The 22,326-nt window shown below is 38.6% G+C and overlaps 1 protein-coding gene across 6 annotated transcripts in view; it reads right to left on the reverse strand.

Annotated features, from left to right (window-relative positions):
- plppr1 (phospholipid phosphatase related 1) overlaps positions 1-22,326 on the reverse strand; it is a 72,218-nt gene that overhangs the window by 19,942 nt on the left and 29,950 nt on the right. For all 6 annotated transcript variants that reach the window (XM_086300338.1, XM_086300337.1, XM_086300340.1 and 3 more), the window contains exon 3: positions 7,266-7,454. In XM_086300338.1, the coding sequence (XP_086156464.1) occupies positions 7,266-7,454 (189 nt within the window). The remainder of the gene's footprint in view (positions 1-7,265; positions 7,455-22,326) is intronic.

Below are 22,326 nucleotides of genomic sequence, written 5' to 3' on the forward strand. Positions count from 1 at the left end.
GGATTACTTTTTTGGGGAAGTATTCAGTAATTAGTTACTGATTACTTTTTTCAAGTAACTTGACCAACACTGCTGGTGTCCCATCAAGTTCCTGTCTGCTTGCACCCATCCTTTAAATGAATTGGGTGGCTGTAGTTGGGTCTTCGTAAACAGCCTTAACTGTGCTTGTCTACGGAGCACGTTATCTGTAAGGAGCAAGTATTTTGAAAGCATTAGTGTCCCATTAACAAAGACTTGAGATTATAGGCCAGTAGCTTTTTTCAGGTTGTAGGCAACGCTCTGATTTGACAGAATACATCAGTCGTGCGACTGATGGCCCTGCTTTCACCACTGTGAGATTTGTTAGCATGTGCTTTGTGTGGAAACAGAGCTTGCATTAGCAAAAAAGCACACTTCTCTTATTATCATAACAGATACATTTCCTCTTATAAACCACCTTGGCCAACAGCTGTTTTTAGACTAGACCACTTTAATTTCTCATTAATGTTTTTATAACCCTCTGTAGAGACTAAATGTTAACGCGTCGCATAGTTTTGTTTAATTCAGCTGAAAATGTTATTACTGTAAGTAACTTTTTAGAGATATATGACACTGTGAAGTCCACATATCTAAAATGAGGTACATGACGAATTGCTGGAGATTAAATAAAACAAAGTATTTATAATGAGCTGAACCATATAACACTGGTGAGATTTATGAGTTTATGTACAATTTTCCAATAATACAGTTTTACGTGCAGTGTGGTGTTCCCAAAGTGTTTTATGATCAAAAACCATCCAATGAGGCTTAATGAAAAGAATTCTGCAAAACAAATCAAGACTTATTGCCAGTTATCACAAACGCTTGATTACAGTTCTTTCTGCCAAGGTTGGCATCCACTTATTGTGTTTAGGTGTGCAATTATTTTTTCATGTAGGGCCAGGCAGGTTTGAACCCCTGTATTTATTACAGACTATTGGTCCTACTATCAGTGAACTGTATTAGACATTTGATAAATTGATAAATTAAATATTACTGACAAAAGTTTTATTAACAGATCATTTATGTGTATTTTATAAGGATTTCTAAGGACCTCATAACCTATTAACTTACACTTATTACAGTGACTTTAACCATTGCCACACAGGTGAACACTGGTTCAAATAACTTTTTTTAACTAGTATAGGATCAGTGTGTTTCCATGCAGGTTTTTTAAATGATTAGTTAATTTTATTTTGTTTCTGTTTTGTTTTTTTTCTAAATGATGGCATTTACATTTTCTAGCAGCTAGCACTTGCCTTGAAGCATTTGTCTCACTAGAGTCTGTTTCATCGCTGAAAAGGTTAGGTACTACTGACTGATTGTGTTATTTCAACTCATGCAACCCCCCACTTTCCTTTATACAAATGTCAGTAAAAACTGACTGAAAATAGCCATCTCTATGTAACATGCCAGAAAACTGAGAAACAACTTGGCATTCAACTGACACAATGATGTTGGAGCAGAAAATGAAAAGGTTAAACAAGAGACATTAAAAAGAACATGCAAACCTTTCTGAGGGGGCTTTTTTTTTCAGTAAGTGACCTGACATGAGAGAAAAGAACAGACTTCCAGTTTGTGTATCCCAATAGCTTTGAGACATCAAAACTTGTAAAATCTGAAGTCTCTGAAATATCTGTGACATTAAAAATTATATCAAGCTGCTCAAATGTTTGAAAAAAAAGGGACACATAATAAATGACACTCCTAAAAGTTTAGTGTTAGGACCATCCTTCTTTATGCATCTGCATCTTAGTTTTTCCTTTTCCAGCTTCCACATTATAATGTGAGTACTAGCCTTTCTCTGAACCTAAATTACAACATTTTTCATAAGAAGAAAAAAAACTTAGTAATACGAGTGTAGTATTTACTGAGAAATAGAAATGTCTTTGGGTTATGCATTAAAGAGCAATTTTATTACAACTGAAACCAATGAGTCGATGGTAGAAACATGAAAAACATGTTCCTTTAGTTAATAAGGACAGAAAATGAAAACGGGGCAACGGCTATAACTAATGAGATTGTTCATTAGCAACTACTGGAACAATAAAGACTGTTAACTGTATAAAGTATTATTTGGCCTGTTCATATTGTTGGCAAACTGATGACCAAATAACATTGAGAAAATAAAAAAAAAATACAAATATCAGGGTGATGATTGGTATTTAAATGCTAAAAATGGGTCATTTTAGCCTGTCAGTAGGAGGAACATGGCAGCATCATAAAATACGATTGAATTTTTGTGAATCTAAAGATCTTAGATATTAATGCAATTGAATCAAAATGCATCATTTTAAACCAATGCTGGTGGATGCTTGGCAATATGGCAATGCCATAATATCGAATACTGATCAGAACCTCCAGGGGCCTGAGTTTGCCGGGTTTGGTTGCAGAAAAAGAAAGAAAAAAAAACCAAAAAAAAAAACCAGACACATAGTTTTGTGTAATAATGGAACAAAGTGTAAAATAAACACTTTGTTAAGTCAAAATAGAGCTTGTTTTGACTTAACTGTGTAACGATACAGTGACATAACTTTTCCCAACTGTGCACTTCCCTTCAACTCTTTAGAAGATACTCACGTCTTTAAGCTCATCAGCTTTGTTTACAGGAGCTTTGAGGAGCTGTTAGACCAATTAGCAGCTAATGAAACAAATACTTCTCTCATGATTCAATGCAGAAAATAAACAAAACTAAAACAGAATATGACTCCTGAAACACCAAATGAACGCTGATACTGCTTTGTGTCTTTGAGGATGTGTGAATAGGATACAGTTTGCATATTCATTTCAGAGGGTGATAATATGTAAAGATGTCGAGCTTAAGTCTTGCTACTCTGCCAAGAGGGGAAAAAGGGAAAAACAGAACAAAAAAAACAACAACAATCAATGCTGCTTTAAGCTTTAAATCTCTTCTTAATGAGCCCATCATTTTCAGTATTGCTACCAAGACACACAATTCAGGAAGTGGAATAAGCCACAAGGAGCTAAAATGGTGTGTGATAAAATGCACAGATGTTGCCCATTTTGGGAAACATTATCTTTTGTTTCTGTGGGATGTACACCTGGCAAAAGCAATATTTTATCATCTTGGCACTGAAAATGATAAAACGGGCTCTATTTTGCCTTATGCCATGGTTGAACGGGTTTATAGGCTGTTGCATGAACACAGCCCATCTAACCTTCACAGCATCCCATTGGTCCGGCCATGTGGAAAACTGCATAATTTACTGACTCTGTACTAATTGGCCCACGTCCCAGCCCTGCCATCATTAATTCTGACTGAATGCCCCTCTGTTTTATGACACGTGGAGATGGAATGACACACAGTGTCAAGCACCTGACAAAGCACACTCAAAGGGCACAATTATAAGGTATGGGATGGCGTACCAATGGCTAAAGGCAATTTGTAAAAGAAAGGCCATATAGAGCATATTCCAAAGAGAAAGTCACAAAAAAAGGGGGCAGAATAAAAAAAAAAAAACAGTGGAAAGAAGTGGCAGGATTACAAAAAAGCTTTAACAGCTGACACGGCACTCTCTGAGGAGGGGATGGGACTAAGACTGAGTATTAAATTACGCAAACAATGCGTTAAACAACTGCTGGCCTTTTAGTCAGCTACTGTATATAGTAAATAACGCTTGCAAGTGGGTTCAGTGCAATTTACAAGTCAAGATAAAGGTTGAATGAATAAGTGACACTTGGAGAAAGGAAGAAAGATTTAATCTGCAGGTATGATGTGAAAATCATCCACTAACAAATGTTCCAGTGACAGAGTGGTGTTTATAAACAAAGGATAACAACAAAATAAATAATTATACTTATCTACTGACTGCATACCATGACCAAGTATACACACATGCACTCACTGACCTATTCATAAGGTACACCTCTTCAGTGGCTCCTTATCGAAGATTCTAATTAACCAATCACATGACAGCAGCCAAAGCATTTGGGCATGCAGACATAGTCGAGATGACTTGCAACAGAATGGGGAAGAAAGGTCATTTAAGTGACTTTGAACATGGTTGTTGGTTGTAAGCGGTTTCTGAAGTACTTGGACCAGCCAATCTACTGGGATTTCCTCACCAAGCCATCTCTAGTGTCTACAGAGAATGGTCCAAACAACAAAAATATCCAGTGAGTGGCAGCTCTCTGGGAGGAAATGCCTCAGTGATGTCAGAAGCCAAAGGGGAATGACCAGACTGCTATCATACTTGAGGCAATTGTAACTTAAGTATGCACTTTTTACAATTCATGTATGCAAAAGAACATCTCTAAACAGACAAAACGCAGAACCTTGAAGCAGTTGTGCCACAGCAGCATAAGACCAGCATGAGTGTCATTTCTGTCAGCTAAGAACAGAGAGCTGAAGCTACAGTACAATACAGTAAAATAAAAGGTTAAAAAAACCTTGCATGGTTTGACGAGTCTCGCTTTCTGCTGCAACATTCAGATGGTTGGGTCTGAATGTGGCATAAACAACATGAACACATGGATGTATCCTGCCTTGTACCAAATGTTCAGGCTGCTGGTGGCCTTAATAATTGTTTGGGGATATTTTCTAGGCACACTTTGAGCATTCTTTAAATGATATAGGCTACCTCAATATTATTTCTGACCATGTCTAACCCTTTACGACCACACTGTACCCATCTTCTGATGGCTGCTTCCAGCAAGTTATTGTGTCATTTCACAAAGCCCAGATCATTCCAAACTGGTTTCTTAAAGACAACAATGAGTTCATTATACTCAAAAAGGCTCCATTATCACACGATCTCAATCCAATAGAGCACCTTTTGGATGTGATGGAACTTGAGATTCTTGAGAATCTTCAACCAGCTGCTGCTATCATGTCAATATGGACCAAAATCCCAGGTGAGTGTTTCCAGCACTCTATTGAATTGATCCCATGAAGAACTAAGGGAGCCCTAAAGGAAAAAGAAGGTCCAACCCAGTACTAGTAAGGTGTACCTAATGAAGTGGTCAGTGAGCACACCCACTTACTGAAGTAATCACTGCAGAAAGGTGAGTCAAAATTGCACACAGATGCACTCTTACCCCATGAAGTGTAAATAATAACATCTGTCACATTTCCTGGCCAATCAGAGCACCCTTCCAGATTTTAAACCAGCTTGTGTTATTGTATAAAGCATGTCAAATCTGCATGTGCACATATGTGTGTGAATGCAGAGAGGTGTGTTTCTCTCCGTTCTGCTGACACATCAAGAGACCAAACACCTACATGGAGGTAAATGCAAGCTATGGGATGTCTTTTATTTCCTCAATAAAAGTGACAATAATTCAGATTTTACTTCAGGAAACACGCTTGTGACAACAGTCGGTGTTCAAAGCCTCTATGCAAACACCTAAAGTAGAAGCGCATAAAAACAAGGGACCAAAGGAGGCAGCTGATCATAAATAAATGGGTGGTAGTGCATGTGTTAACCGACTGGTGTAACGATCACATCCATGATTAGATGCCTGTTAAAATAAAAACAAGGTTATGAGGGAAATGGACATGTGACACTACTGAAAAGGGTTTTCTATATTCATTTAGGGAGCAAAATTTAGATTACAATCAATGGAACATGTAGCATGTGAGCCAGCTTTTCAACCACTCAATAACTCGATTAGAACAGTAGATAAAATAATACCAAGTAAGTGCAAAAAAGCTGGGAAGTTGATGCTGATTGGACATTAAAGCTGATGATCCACGATCTTGTTTATGGTCTTTACAACAAGTCTGTCTTTTTGAACAAGAAAACCAGGGCACAAAAAAAAAAAAAGATAAATGAAAATTAATTGTCCTACAGAAAGAATAAGTGATTACACTACACTTCAGAATCACAGCAGCACATCAACCAGTCAAACCCACTGATCCTAATCTCAGTTCTGTACAATCTCCAGCACTGGTGAGATATTTTGATTTTGACAACAAACAAATGCTGGTAAAATAGCTGCTATCAGTGTATCCATAGTACATCTTCAAATACATATATACGTGGCCATTTGACCTTCAGACAGCAGCTACTCAAAAACCAAACGTTCTCTGTATTCTCAGACTAGCTTTTTTTTCCCTTCACATATGACCCATTGGAGAGAAAAAATACATTTTAATATCAAACAAGCAAATGCAAACACGCTTCAGGTAGTGTTCATAAAATATTTGACATGGGTTTAATAATGAGCTGACCCAAGGGCTCAGAGACAGATGGTGCCTGTTGTGAACGGGCTGAAATTAATAAGCATGGAGCAAAACTGACACCTGGTGGCTGAAACTCGCAACTCCTGTTTGAGGCATTTAAATCAGCAGTGCATGCACGGTATGAGCGTACAAGTCAGCTTGGAAATGACTGTTTTCAGAGAATGATTTCTTATCTTTGCAGCTGGAATTTTTTAAACACCAGAGTAGTAACACATGGCTTTGGTGCATCAGGACTGTGCCACCCTCAACAGATATGGCCAAATATGACTCATGGTATTGATTACACGTGTGTGCTTTACATCCTGTGACAAATTAGCCTAATATGCTAATAATGCCATTACTAGGCAATGGATTTTGCATAACATGTCCTTGTTAAAATGTCTGCAAACAAATAAAAGTCATGTCAGTGAATGTAATTCTTGCCTTCCATGAGATATGATATGAAGTTGTATTTCAACATGTACTTCTCCCTGTATAGCACAGCCTCACATTTCACTTTAGCAGGATGTTTTGTAGAGTATGATAAACAAGTCAAAGAGATTCTACAGACAGGAAATCAGGGACATACATATTATTAGCTGACCCATAAAAAGATATTGAAAGAGTACGGCCTGCAGGCATAAACTGCTTGCCGTGAAATCTTTCTTGCATATTTTTCCATATTTTACCAAAGATAGGTATGCAGCTGCTGTAGCGTACAGACAGAAGGCTGAATGGATGATATCTAATGATAGGTATATTATTTGCAAGTCAGTTTTACTTAAAAATGCTGCCACAAAACTGGGTCATGTCACGCAAAATTACAACTTTAAATTAGCCTGCATATACTAGGACACCTAGCAGAGTAATGATAATTGCATTTTTAAATTATTCACTCCTCAAAATAAATGGATGCGAAGGATTCGAAGCAAAGTCAAAGATGAGGAGACCCTGAATAAATGAACCCAAGCTGGATTTAACGACGGCTGTTTACGAGAAAATCGTAAAACAATTCGAGCAATCCACAGAGAAGACCTGGTTTTAAACACTGCTGTTTACTTACTATAGCCGTCGGAGCAGCGGCCACCACACAGTACAGGATGAGAGGAGGGACGAAGCTGGACTCCTCCGTGCCAGGGTACGGCTTCATCAGGTCAGCATCATTACAGAAGAAACCCTGCACGTGGACGCTGAACAGGTCCGTGCACTCCATGTAGTAGGCCAACAGGACCGTGCCGGACATGATGACGAGCTGGAAGAAGAACATGTTCGGAGGGAGTTGGAGAGGAAGAAGAGAAAAAAAAGAGAAGGAAGAGGGAAAGAAGGGAGATGTTAGTTGTGTATCCAGTTCACCGAAGGCTGTCCTGATTCAGATCCCAGGTGTTAAAAAAAAGTAGATTTCATCCAACGAATTGTATCTGAGTTGATTCCTGAACGTCGCTGTACTTGGTTACGATGTGTCTAACAGGTTTTAATACAAAACCACCACCTAAATCCTCTAAAATCCCATCTCTCTCTCTCTCTGTTTTTCCTCTGTCTCATGCTAACTCTGGTCGTGTACATACAGCCCCCTCCACCACCACCACTACTGGCACCACCATCACTTACCACCTCCCTTCCTCCCTCACCCCCACATCCTTTTATCCCACTATCATCTTTTGTCTCTGGCCTCCTTTCACCGTCTTTCTCTGCAGGCAATTTTTTTTTCATACATATAAATATATATAAATATAGAATCTTTCGTCAGTGATAATGAACCAACACAGAAATAGAAATTGCACCAAGCTGCACCGCAAGGCTTTTTAAAGCTGTTTACGAAAAAGCAGCCGCATTTGTGTCACTCACCCACTAATGTCCCAATAACACTGTCAATTTAGAAAATCGTCTGGGGTTAAATATCAAAGGAAAGCGATGACACATTTTCATTCTTTGACGCGATCAAAAATGAACAACAACGTCACGGGAAGCGGAAGGAATAGTGCATCAAAATCAGTCGAACAATGACAAAATACTATACTAAATGAAAAGAGTTGTTTAGTAAATCGGTAAATCAGTGGCACTGGTCTGCGCCTCACCTATGACTACAAATAAGCAAGTAAGAAGATGTTTTATTGATCAGAAGAAGAACTGATAAAGTAACAGAACATTACACAGACTGGCAAAAACTTTGTGTTGGTTCAAAACCTTCCAAATGTTTAAAGTTACGCAGAGAAAGTTTTGTGGGTTTTTTTTATTTTAAGTATTGGTATTATGATTGGTTCATATAAAACAGGCAAATGCTTGTAATTCTGCCATCCAACACTTGGTGTCGCTAAGTGACCACAGAGTCAGTAATCCTTCACACAGTTCTGCAATTCTACACTATAGCGTCACAGTAATCACAGTCTTTATGTTTGCAGGACATTTTAGAAGGCATAGTTATCATTAAAAAGGTCAGTCTGACCCAAAGTTAAACATATATTTAGTCACCTCTGGTAGAAATGTCTGCCTTCTCTTACAGATAATGGAACTAGGTGGTCCCGACTTCTGTGAAACAGTTTTTCATATGCAATTTGAGTACCAGGCGAATGGCATGTTGTTTCACTACATTCAAGGGAAGACAGACATTTCTATAGCAGATATCTTGAAAATAGGCAAGACAAAAACATTTATATTTGATTTGGGGTTGAACAGTTCCTTTAATTATCAATCATCTCTCCAAAACGTTGCAACAATGTTCAGCTTGGTGTTAGGGTTTATTATCTCGTTGATGAGACAATACAGCATCACTGACACTGACAGCTTAAGAAAGAGAAAAGTTTCTATGAAAGCTGGCTGCCTCATTATAGAGTCATCCTTTTGTTTGTGCTAAAGGCTACATTTCCCATAAATATCTGTTAAGCAGTTCAACAGCCAATCACCTGTTTAACCGCTGGTTAACAAGTCTTTACTCAGCCAACCACATGGCATAAAATTAATCTAACTCTCAAGATGATCTGCTGAAGCTCAAACTGAGCACCACAATGGCGAAGAAAGGTGACTTAAGTGACTTTGAACATGGCATGGGTGTTGGTGCTAAGTGGGCTGGTTTGAGTATTTTGGAAATTGTTGGCGCCAGAGGTCAGAGGTCAGAGTGCTTTAAGCTGATAAGAAGGCAACAGTAAGTTAAATATACACTTGTTAGTGTATATTGTTAGAACATATGTAGAAGAGCATGGCTGAATGCTACAGCAGCAGCAGACTTACACAGTTGCCACTCAATTTTTCCTAAAAACAGGAGACCAAGGCTACAAGTCACACGGGCTCTGGAAAAATGGACAACAGGAGACTGGACCACTGTTGTCTGGACTGATGAGCCAAAGCTCAAATCATCTCAGGTTAGTTTAGTGAACATAGCAGTAGGGCTGCACGATTAATCGTCAGAAAATCGCGATCTCGATTCATACTTATGTGCGATCTCATTTCCAAATGACAACGATTTAAAAAAAAAAAAAAAAAAAAAAAAGACGACGACGACTGTACCGCATTTTGATCCGGGACGTAATCTGCATGAAAACAAGCGCTCACTCTTCCTGCTCAACATATGACAAGGGCGGAGCCTTATACCACGTGATACAGAAGCTGTGCCGTGTGATGCTAAAATTAGCAGGGAAAAAAACAACGGAGAGCACGTCAGGGATGACAAGAAAGTGACAGGAGAAAATCTGTCCCGGTCAACCACCCAAACATCAATAACGTGAACCTTATACAGCGCTTCCCTATACCCATCGAACTCCCGCAGGCACAAAGAAATTACGGAGGCTACACAGTGCCGTCCCGCAACTATTTTTCTATTGTTGCACTACCTGCTCTATACACGCAGTGTCGAGCAACGGTGGAGACGGAATTTCAAGCAGTACAACATTTTGCGGCAACAACAAAACGTGAGACATTTATTGTTTTTATGTTCAGTCTCAACTGTTACGAAGTTGATGTGCAGTTAATAAGTGCAATAAATATTTATACTGGAAAAGAAAATCGTGAGAGAATCGTGATCTCAATTCTAAGCCAAAAAATCGTGATTCTCATTTTATGCAAAATCGTGCAGCCCTACATAGCAGTGTACTCAAATGACCTCCATAGTCTTCAGATCCCAATCTGATAAAGCACCTTTCAGATGTTGTGGAACGGGAGACTGACAAACGTGCAGCCCTCAAATCTGCAGCAACTGTGTGATGTTATCACGTCAATGAGGACCGAAACCTGTGAGGCATGTTTCCAGCACCTTATGGAATCTATTCCATGAAGAATGGTAGGTACCCAGTACTGGAGTAAAGTGAGAGATTGCAATGTTTGCACACCTTTTCTGTGTCCTGAGTTTAAAAATAAATTACTATATACAACTGCTGCTTTACAGAAATTCAACAGTATGTCCTTTTCAATTAAATAATTTCATCAAAAGTGATCATTTTTCCAATAGAAAGCACATGACATATATATGTATTATATGAACTATAATACATTAGTGTGTGAACCAGACTGGACAATCTTGCCTGCAGGATCCAGACAGCGAAGGCAAGAAAGCCGCTGTGTCGACAATGTTGGCACGGGCAGTCATGTGACAGATGGCTCTGTGAAGACGTCCAGGTGAGCGCACCTGTGCGTTTATGTGCACTTTGTCTGTTTTAAGCCTACTCTCTGAATAACACCAAGCTAGTTTATATTATTTTTTTGCCCTCTGCTGTTGTTACCAGGATACCCTGCTGTGGAGAACATTTTTGTGCAGCTCACACACAATCTCATCTACTGCTACGGTGAACCATAACACTCTGATGCGCACCATATGTAGCCTTGTCACAGGTCATACCTCATAACTAACAATAACAAGCAAAACAGAGCCGCTCACATCAGAAGCAGAAATCCTCCATCTTAAAGCTGCTCGAGAGCATCCAAATTACAGACACGGATACTGGATCCATTTCATGATTTTATGATGTTCAGCAAACAAGCTCCAGCAGGGTAATCGGCTAAAACATTATTCAGGTCTCCTCTGAAAATATGTAAATTCCTCAGCTCGCAGAAATGCCATGTAATACCCTGTGGGATCACGTACCGAAGAATCTCAGGTATACGGGACACTGCATATAAACGGGCTTGGACACATTAATTGGAGGGATGCTATTTATTTATTACTGTTACCATGATTTCATTCAGTGTGACCTTCTACTTATTTGCATTTATTTAAAACAGGCTTAAGTTTGCTTGAAGCTTAGTCACAACCACATTTGTATTTGCTCGCCATAAAAAAAAAAAAAAGAATTACAGTTGTTGGAACAAATAATTAAGCAGCATTTTACATCTTTACAAAGCACACCTATTTCCTCTTTACCCCACATTATTCTTCTATCGCTCCAAACTATAAATCATAGAGGGTCATAAACAATCAATAAGCCATTACAAACGTCAAGAGTCATCACGTTGTTTCAAATCTTTAAAACTGTCCAAAAGAAACATGTAATTTCAGCTTCTTCAGTCTGACTCCACTCTCTCAGCAATCTACAGGGAGTGCAGAATTGTTAGGCAAGTTGTATTTTTGAGGAATAATTTTATTATTGAACAACAACCATGTTCTCAATGAACCCAAAAAACTCATTAATATCAAAGCTGAACGTTTTTGGAAGTAGTTTTTAGTTTGTTTTTAGTTTTAGCTATTTTAGGGGGATATCTGTGTGTGCAGGTGACTATTACTGTGCATAATTATTAGGCAACTTAACAAAAAACAAATATATACCCATTTCAATTATTTATTTTTACCAGTGAAACCAATATAACATCTCCACATTCACAAATATACATTTCTGACATTCAAAAACAAAACAAAAACAAATCAGCGACCAATATAGCCACCTTTCTTTGCAAGGACACTCAAAAGCCTGCCATCCATGGATTCTGTCAGTGTTTTGATCTGTTCACCATCAACATTGCGTGCAGCAGCAACCACAGCCTCCCAGACACTGTTCAGAGAGGTGTACTGTTTTCCCTCCTTGTAAATCTCACATTTGATGATGGACCACAGGTTCTCAATGGGGTTCAGATCAGGTGAACAAGGAGGCCATGTCATTAGTTTTTCTTCTTTTATACCCTTTCTTACCAGCCACGCTGTGGAGTACTTGGACGCGTGTGATGGAGCATTGTCCTGCATGAAAATCATGTTTTTCTTGAATGATGCAGACTTCTTCCTGTACCACTGCTCGAAGAAGGTGTCTTCCAGAAACTGGCAGTGTCACGGCGGGGTGCGCCGATGTGAATGGAAACAGGACCCAAAAGCAGATGATGACGAGTAGTGTAAGTTTGAACAGAAAAGTGATCCTTTATTAGATGACGGCAGGAGTAAACCAGGAAACCAAAGTAAACTGACAAGACACTAAAAAACAAAATACTAAACGGTACTGAGACCAAAACCTAAGCTATGACTGTGGTGGAAAATAACAAGCAAAGACCATGACTAAGACTAATAATACATAACAGACGAAAACCGTAACTAAGACTAAGGTCAAATAAACAGACGAACCGATAAAGGCAAGCAGAAAACAAAAGGCTTAAATACAGACATGAGGTGATCAGGGGAAATGGCGACACATGGGGGGAAACAGCTGACAAACATAACCCTAATGACAGGACCAAGAGAGAATGAAACTAAATACAATGACCAAAGAACACACGACACTGTCAAAATAAAACAGGAAACACTGAAAACTAAACATGACAACACAATAAGACAGACCTAATACGTGATGAATGAATACAAAACCCCAAACATAAAAAACCCAAGAACAATAACCAACTAGAAAAATTTGCATTTCCTGCGAAAATGCAGTGTGGATGCTTAAAGCTGAAGCTGTATGCAAAAAGTAGCTGAAAAAGCTGAAAAGTTGCAGAAATTGTAAAAACTTTGCAGAAGCAAAAGAAGTTTGCTAAAATGGAATAACTTAGCAGAACTGCAATATCTTAGAGGAAACATAATACTTGGCAGAAATACAATAGCATAGCAGAATTTAGCAGAAATATTGTAACTTACCAGAAACATGATAACTTCTCAAAAATACAAGAATTTAGGAGAAATAGTATAAGATAACAGAAAGAATATATTTAGCCAAAAATACTTAAACATTACAGAAACACTATGATTTAGAAAAATAGTACAACAGAGCAGAAATATTGTGATTTACCAGAGACACTGTGATGAACTATGAATATTGTAATTTTAAATTGAGACTATGTTTTAGCACAAATATTATAATTTGGCAGAAATACTATAATTTAGCAGAAATACTATATTAAGCACAAATCCTATAAAAAGCAGAAATGGTATGATTAAGCACAAATACTACATTTAGTAGAAATACTTTGTTTTAGCACAAATCCCATAAAAAGCAGAAATACTGTACTATGATTTAGTAGAAAAACTATAATTAATCAGAAATACTAAATTTAGCAGAAATACTATATTAAGCACAAATACTATGAAAAGCAGAAATAGTATGATTAAGCATAAATACTACATTTAGCAGAAATACTATATTAAGCACAAATCCTATAAAAGCAGAAATAGTATATTAAGCACAAATCTTATAAAATAGCAGAAACAGTATGATTTAGCACAATAGTAATAAGTTAAACAGAAAAATTGGAAAAGCAAAATGGACAGCTGAAAAAATGCTGAACATGCTGAGGGTCCCTCAAATATACTTGTTAAATGACAAAAATCTGCAAAAAAATTTATTACAGCCACACAATCACAAATATGTACACATGAGGAAACACACATGCACAGAGAGACCCACACACAAGATCCAATTCAGTCAACCAGTCTAAATATATTGAATTTAAATCTTAGAATGAGATCATCCCATTAAAAGCCTTTCTCTCTCTCTCTCTCTCTCTCTCTCTCTCTCTCTCTCTGTCACACACACACACACACACACACACACACACACACACACACACACACACACACACACACACACACAGGGAGAGAGAAGTAAGTTTCTAGGTCAGCCTGGGAGCTGGTGAATTTGAATCCACCAATCAGAGAGGCTGTGCACTTTTCCCCACCAAAACAGGTGCATCTGTTTACACACGCAGCAGCACAGAGAGACACAGGATTTTTGCAGTCTATTTCTCATAGTGACGACTCCCCTCAAACAAATGACCGTAATTTCCTAACCGTAGGGGCTAGAACGGTCATTCTTACACCGTTTTGTTCAGAAGAGATGGGGGAATCTTCAAGTGTTGACAATTTAATATTAAAATATGAATTTTTAGAGATATATGACATGGATGACTTGTTGACTTAGAAGCCACGAATTCCCCAATATGCAAATTTGAATGCCTGAGACCACATATGTGATTGGCTGGCTGGGAAGCCGTGCAGGCCCTGATTTGTGGATTTGAATTCCTCAGCCCTCAGATATGATTGGCTGGCTTAGAAGCCACGAAGGCCCCAATATGCAAATTTGAATGCCTCAGGACACTTATTTGATTGGCTGGGAAACTGTGCAGGACCTGATTTGAAAATTTGAATGTCTCAGTCCTCACAGAGGATTGGCTGCCTGGGGACCTGGCAGAAATATATAGAAATACTATTATTAAGCATAAATACTACATTTAGTAGAAATACTATGTTTTAGCACAAATACTATAAAAAGAAGAAAAACTATAATTTAGCAGAAATACTATATTAAGCACAAATCCTATAAAAAGCAGAAATACTATAATTTAGAACAAATAGTATAAAAAGCAGAAATACTATAATTTAGCAGAAATACTATGTTAGGCACAAATCCTATAAAAAGCAGAAATACTATAATTTAGCAGAAATACTATATTAGGCATAAATCCTATGAAAAGCAGAAATACTGTATTTAGCACAAGTACCGAAAAGTACCAGAAATACTATGATTTAGCAGAAATACTGTATTTAGCACAAGTACCGAAAAGTACCAGAAACACTATGATTTAGCAGAATAGTAATAACTTATTGAAACACAAATGCACAGAGGGACACACAAACACAGGCTCTAATCCAGTCAACCAGTCTAACTATGTTCAATTTAAATCCTACAATGACATGCTGTCAAATAAGGGCAGGGTCCTCTCTCTCCCACTAAACACACACACACACACACACACACACACACACACACACACACACACACACACACACACACAGGGAGAGAGGACTAAGTTTCTAGGTCAGCCTGGGAGCTGCTGAATTTGAATCCACCAATCAGAGAGGCTGTTTACGTTTTCCCGCCAAAACAGGTGCATCTGTTTTACACACGCAGCACAGAGACATAGACCTGCTTCTTTCAGTTTATTTCACATAGTGAGGATTCCCCTCAAACAAATGATCATAATTTCCTAACCATAGGGGCTAGAGCGGTCATTCTTACACCGTTTTGTTCAGAAGAGATGGGGGAATCTTCAAGTGTTGACAATTTATCATTAAAATATGAATTTTTAGAGATATATGACATGGATGACTTGTTGACTTAGAAGCCACGAATTCCCCAATATGCAAATTTGAATACCTGGAGCCCACATACATGATTGGCTGGCTGGGAAGCTGTGCAGGCCCTGATTTGTGGATTTGAATTCCTCAGCCCTCAGATATGATTGGCTGGCTTAGAAGCCATGAAGGCCCCAATATGCAAATTTGAATGCCTCAGGACACATATATGATTGGCTGGGAAGCCGTGCAGGCCCTGATTTGAAAATTTGAATTTCTCAGTCCTCACAGAGGATTGGCTGCCTGGGGACCTGGCAGAAATATATAGAAATACTATGATTAAGCATAAATACTACATTTAGTAGAAATACTATGTTTTAGCACAAATACTATAAAAAGCAGAAATACTATAATTTAGCAGAAATACTATATTAAGCACAAATCCTATAAAAAGCAGAAATAGGATGATTAAGCATAAACACTACATTTAGTAGAAATACTATGTTTGAGCAAAAATCCTATAAAAAGCAGAAATACTATATTAAGCACAAATTCTATAAAAAGCAGAAATACTATATTAAGCACAAATCCTATAAAAAGCAGAAATACTATATTAAGCACAAATCTTATAAAATAGCAGAAACAGTATGATTTAGCACAATAGTAATAAGTTAAACAGAAAAATTAGAAAAGCAAAATGGACAGCTGAAAAAATGCTGAACATGCTGAGGGTCCCTCAAATATACTTGTTAAATGAAAAAATCAGCAAAAAAATGCACAGGGAGAGAGAAGTAAGTTTGTAGGTCAGCCTGGGAGCTGCTGAATTTGAATCCACCAATCAGAGAGCCTGTGTACTTTTTCCCGCCAAAACATGTGCCTCTTTTTACACACGCAGCACAGAGAGGCACAGGATTATTGCAGCCTATTTCTCATAGTGAGGACTCCCCTCAAACAAATGACCATAATTTCCAAACCGTAGGGGCTAGAGCGGTCATTCTTACACCGTTTTGTTCAGAAGAGATGGGGGAATCTTCCAGTGTTTACAATTTATCATTAAAATATGAATTATTAAAGATATTTGACTTCTAATGCACCATAACTGAGTAGAGCGAAGCAAAAACTGCCTTGACTTGCCCTCAAACAACGCTTTGTGACTTGAAATCTATTTGGAGTATCGATATCATTCTTTCACCGTAAGAGACAGCAGGCTTTGGTGAACAATCATGGAAATTTTCAGGTCTCTGTGGAAATCCAACAAAAAGTTATGACGAGAGAAAAAAGTGGTTCATTTCCACAGTTTGAAATCTGAAGAAATCTGAGCGAAGGACGAATTTCCTACCCTCAAACAAGTCCAACTCATTTCAGAACGGTAATAGGTGAGAAAGAAATTCTTGAATTGTGAGCGTCAGGGGTGTCTGAAGATATTCGGGGACAAGCCTCATGTCTTAACTTTGCTTCGTTAAGGAGATATGACGATTCGAATATGCCTCTCATTACAGAAAGCCAGCGATGATTTTGAACAAGCTCTCCATTGACTTTGTATGGAGAGTTTTCTGACCTTGTGTTGGTCTGAGGAGATTTGCCAAAATTCTATAAATCCCACAACAATGATAGTGACATTTTCTGAAAGCCAGCAAAAATACCTACGTTTTGATGTATAATTTGTGGAAGTTGAGTGAAAATTGAGCAAGTAGCAAGAAGTTGTTCGGACATGAAGTGAAAATTGCAAAACCTTCAGTGACACACTGGAAGCCAAGAGCATAGCAACCATAACAACGCATGTATTTTGTGAAAAATCACAATTGTGCAACTCAAAACTTTAAGAGGCATAAAAGTAAAATGGTAAAAGATTTGAAAAAGCTGAATCATACATGAATAGCCCAATAATTTGTGAACATTTTAAAGTTTGAATGGTTGTTCTAGGTGAAAATTTGAGGAAGTAGTTAAGTTTCAAAAACAAGCAAAATTTAGCAGAATTGCTGAAGTTTCCCATTAATTTCAATGGGACAAATTAAAGGAAAAAAGTGGAATATTTTAAAAAGTATAATAGTTAAAAATACCAAAAGATATAGCCGGCATTAGCAAAAATAGCAGAATAGTTTAAAATTTGAATGGTGAAAATCGGCTGAAAATTGTGGAAGTAGTTAAGTGCCAAAAAGTGTACGGAAGCAACTAGAATAAAGTATAAAGAATAAAGAGAAACAGGAACTCAATAGTGTGGATGCTTAAAGCATCCACACAATAACTGCCCAAACTAAAGGCAAAATAGGAAATAACACAAAAACTAATAACATATCAAAAAATGAGAAAAATACAAAGAGAACTCCGAGTGCTGGGTCGGAGACCCAGCCTGTGACAGGCAGTAGGACTGGGAGTTGAGCTTGACTCCATCCTCAACCCGAAAAGGCCCAACAAGCTCATCTTTGATGATACCAGCCCAAACCAGTACTCCACCTCCACCTTGCTGGCGTCTGAGTCGGACCGGAGCTCTCTGCCCTTTACCAATCCAGCCACGGGCCCATCCATCTGGCCCATCAAGACTCACTCTCATTTCATCAGTCCATAAAACCTTAGAAAAACCAGTCTTGAGATATTTCTTGGCCCAGTCTTGACGTTTCAGCTTGTGTGTCTTGTTCAGTGGTGGTCGTCTTTCAGCCTTTCTTACCTTGGCCATGTCTCTGAGTATTGCACACCTTGTGCTTTTGGGCACTCCAGTGATGTTGCAGCTCTGAAATATGGCCAAACTGGTGGCAAGTGGCATCTTGGCAGCTGCACGCTTGACTTTTCTCAGTTCATGGGCAGTTATTTTGCACCTTGGTTTTTCCACACGCTTCTTGTTGACTATTTTGAATGAAACGCTTGATTGTTCGATGATCACGCTTCAGAAGCTTTGCAATTTTGAGACTGCTGCATCCCTCTGCAAGATATCTCACTATTTTTGACTTTTCTGAGCCTGTCAAGTCCTTCTTTTGACCCATTTTGCCAAAGGAAAGGACGTTGCCTAATAATTATGCACACCTGATATAGGGTGTTGATGTCATTAGACCACACCCCTTCTCATTACAGAGATGCACATCACCTAATATGCTTAATTGGTAGTAGGCTTTCGAGCCTATACAGCTTGGAGTAAGACAACATGCATGAAGAGGATGATGTGGACAAAATACTCATTTGCCTAATAATTCTGCACTCCCTGTATAGTAGAGCCTGCACGGTTGTGAGTCACACCTATAATTACCTTTTGATGTTTAAGTGTACCAAATCTCACTCACCTGAAAAGAAAATTGTGGTGCAGTCTAGTTCCTGGAGGCCGCTCTCCACTTTTGTGACTTTCATAAGCTGGTTTTTCTGTGACACTTTCCCACCTGGTCAAAAGTCCATCTCTCTGCATAAAGCATTAACTTGTGGCTGCATTATATTCACTCCAGAGCCAGCGTCATACTGCATTAGCTATGTGGAGGAGACACTGACAGAAGTCTGGCTGTAATAAAATGGTTATACAAAGTTAACGGCAGCTTTCTATTATCCTTCTCCACTGGAGTGTAAAATTCACCTATTTTAGCACTGAGGTGTCAGGGAAGGCTTTTTATTTATGTTTTTTGGTGAAGCTCTATTCTTAATGTGGTGTTTCTCAAAGCGTTTGGCTCTTGGTCGAAATAACTTGCCCATAAAATATGTAAATCTGCTTTATAAACATCATAACCTCTTTAATCGATATTTTCATATGAGTCTAGTATCTACATCTAATGTGAAAGGGACAGGGCATTGTGATAAACACAAACAGTGCCATCACCTTCACTTTACCGTTTTGATTCAGTCTCTCTTTGTTATGTATTTTTAATTACATCCTACAAAGTCAGTTTGATCATAATAGCCATCCAAAATTAATTAAATCTTTCCTCCCAAAGGATTTTTTTTATCTGCTCTCCCTTCACTCCAAAATCTTTTTACTGTCAGTACCACTGCTCATCTTCTCCCTCACATCATGAAAACAACCAGGAAAATGTTATATAAATCCAACACAAAGTCCTAGATTTTCATTTCACTGTCATGTTGTGTTAGTAGACTGGAAAAAAAGACTGACAGAAATGGGCATCTAAGCCCGACTTGCCAGGCTTTAGACCGTGATATTACACTTCTGTTGTCAGACTTGTCTGTAAGTTACATAGAAGACAGCTACTGTTTTCTGGTTGTTTTGTTTTTTCTACAAACAGGCTTCCAAGTTGGCTACTTAAAGTATAAATGAAAATGGGCATGCAGTTATTTTCAAATGGTTTTATGCCTTTATTTAATTCTTAATAGTGCAAAGACATATCGGTGATTTTTGGAAAAATGCAGGTTCATCTACTGTACTTTGGTCAGCAACACCTTTCAAAAAAGTTGAGTCAGCAGCATGTTTACGACTGTGTTTCATTAACTTATTTCCCAACAGTCCATAAGTGTTTGATCTATTTCTCACATTTCATCCCCATCTTAACTGAAAGCCTTAGGCTCTCTGGGGCACCTGTTTTATACCTCATCATGTTACTAATTAACCTCATTGGCTGAGAAACGCTCTGCCAAACGTCTGCGTTATATAACTTTAAAAACTAAAAAAAAGATCAGTCATAACAGAGTCAAATTTTGATTCAGGTCCATTCATGTGTTAGGCAGAGTGTCTTTGCCACGTGGAGTTTCAAGACATATGATTAAATCTTTGTGCAGGGGGTGTAACAATTGCTCCTGCTCAATTTCAGCAAACAGTACTGCGCTAAAGTCTTGATCCAACTCTCACTTCTTTCTATTTTTCTTCAAAGGAGTCAGATTTTTTCACTTCAGACCTTATACACAACCATTTTCAGAGAAGTGTTTTTGTGTATTAACCCACTTAATACTAACCTATGAATTTTCCTGAATTTTATGAATCATTCCAAGCCACCTGACTCAATGGATGAACCAGTGTTTTATCTGCACTACAGTGAGAACTTAGCAAAGAAGGAATTTTAAATTGTATCTTTAGGCACTAGCAGTCTGTCGCAAAAACACACCATTTCTTTCTTTAGTTGACTCTGTGAAAAATGCTAAAGATAACACAATTTGACAGGCATGAAATTGTATTTTTGCACCAACAAGGGGATTCCCAAAGTGCTATTAGCTGAAAACTTTGCATATCATACTTAAATATGCCGTGTGTCTTCAAAGAATCTGAGGAAATTGGACAAGCAGAGGAAAAAAGAATTGACAGGCCAAAAATTATATACAATGGATTAAAAATGTTTAAAAAGTCATATCCTTCAGGCAAAAAAATCCAAGAAATAGAAATGCTTCTGGTCTAAGGAGCTTGGAAAGAAAAGTGTCTGGACTTCTTTGAGTTGTTTGAAGACGTTTCACCTCTCATCCGAGAAGCTTCTTCAGTTCTAAGGGTCCATTTGGTGGAGAGTCCCAGATTTAAACCCAGTGGGAGTTTCCCCCCAAAGAGGGACAAAGGACCCCCTGATGATCCTCTACCTAATTACATGAGCCAAGGTGTGAAAGCAGGTGTGGGTCACAATCAGCCAGGGTTTCAGGTGAGCTCATTGTGAAACCTGGCCCCACCCTATCATGTGACTTCCTGAGATCAGATGGCCCAGGATGTAAATGAGCATTAAGGCGTCTGGGAAGGGATCTCAAAACTGGATTATAGATGGCAGACAGTTGGTGTCGTAAACCCCCGCCTCTGTTCAAAGATGGTTACGCACAGTGGACCTAAACACAAACTGAACAATGTGGTGTATGCTGTACAGTGTAGCGAGGAATGCCCAGACCTCTATATCAGAGAGACCAAACAGCCACTTCACAAGCGCATGGCACAACATAGAAGAGCCACCTCCACAGGACAAGACTCAGCAGTCCATCTGCATCTAAAGGACAAAGGTCACTCTTTCGAGGATGCCAATGTTCACATTTTGGAAAGAGAGGACAGATGGTTTAAAAGAGGAGTGAAAGAAGCCATCTATGTCCACTGTGCGTAACCATCTTTGAACAGAGGCGGGGGTTTACGACACCAACTGTCTGCCATCTATAATCCAGTTTTGAGATCCCTTCCCAGACGCCTTAACGCCCATTTACACCCTGGGCCATCTGACCTCAGGAAATCTAATGATAAGGTGGGGCCAGGTTTCACCATGAGCTCACCCGAAACCCTAGCTGATTAGGACCCACACCCGCTTTCACACCTTGGCTCATGTAATTAGGTAGAGGATCATCAGGGGGTCCTTTGTCCCTCTTTGGGGGGAAACTCCCACTGGGTTTATATCTGGGACTCTCCACCATTTGACCCTTAGAACTGAAGAAGCTTCTCGGATGAGAGGTGAAACGTCTTCAAGCAACTTAAAGAAGTCCAGACGCTTTTCTTTGCAAGCTCCTTAAACTATGATGACCTGGATGACTGAGAACCTTCACAGACAGAAATGCTTGTGGTTCTTCAGTTGATTCATCTACTGTTTACTAAAGCCTCACCATAAATGGTCTCAGTTGAAGGGTTGCTGTCAGCTATTCTTAAGAAAGCAAAAGAGGAGAAAAAGACTGAGGTATGACGAAATATATAAGAATTAGACTTAAAATCAAAGGCATCAGGTCATATAGTGCGATGATTAGGTCTAATTTCAGCCAGTGGTGCTCAGGAACTTTTCAAGAT

Source organism: Aulonocara sp. 'chitande type north' Nkhata Bay, linkage group LG7 (genome assembly GCF_057382095.1).
Source record: "Aulonocara sp. 'chitande type north' Nkhata Bay isolate Kocher_YH1m ecotype deep benthic linkage group LG7, A_spYH_male_GT1.1, whole genome shotgun sequence".
Taxonomy (NCBI): Eukaryota; Metazoa; Chordata; class Actinopteri; order Cichliformes; family Cichlidae; genus Aulonocara; species Aulonocara sp. 'chitande type north' Nkhata Bay.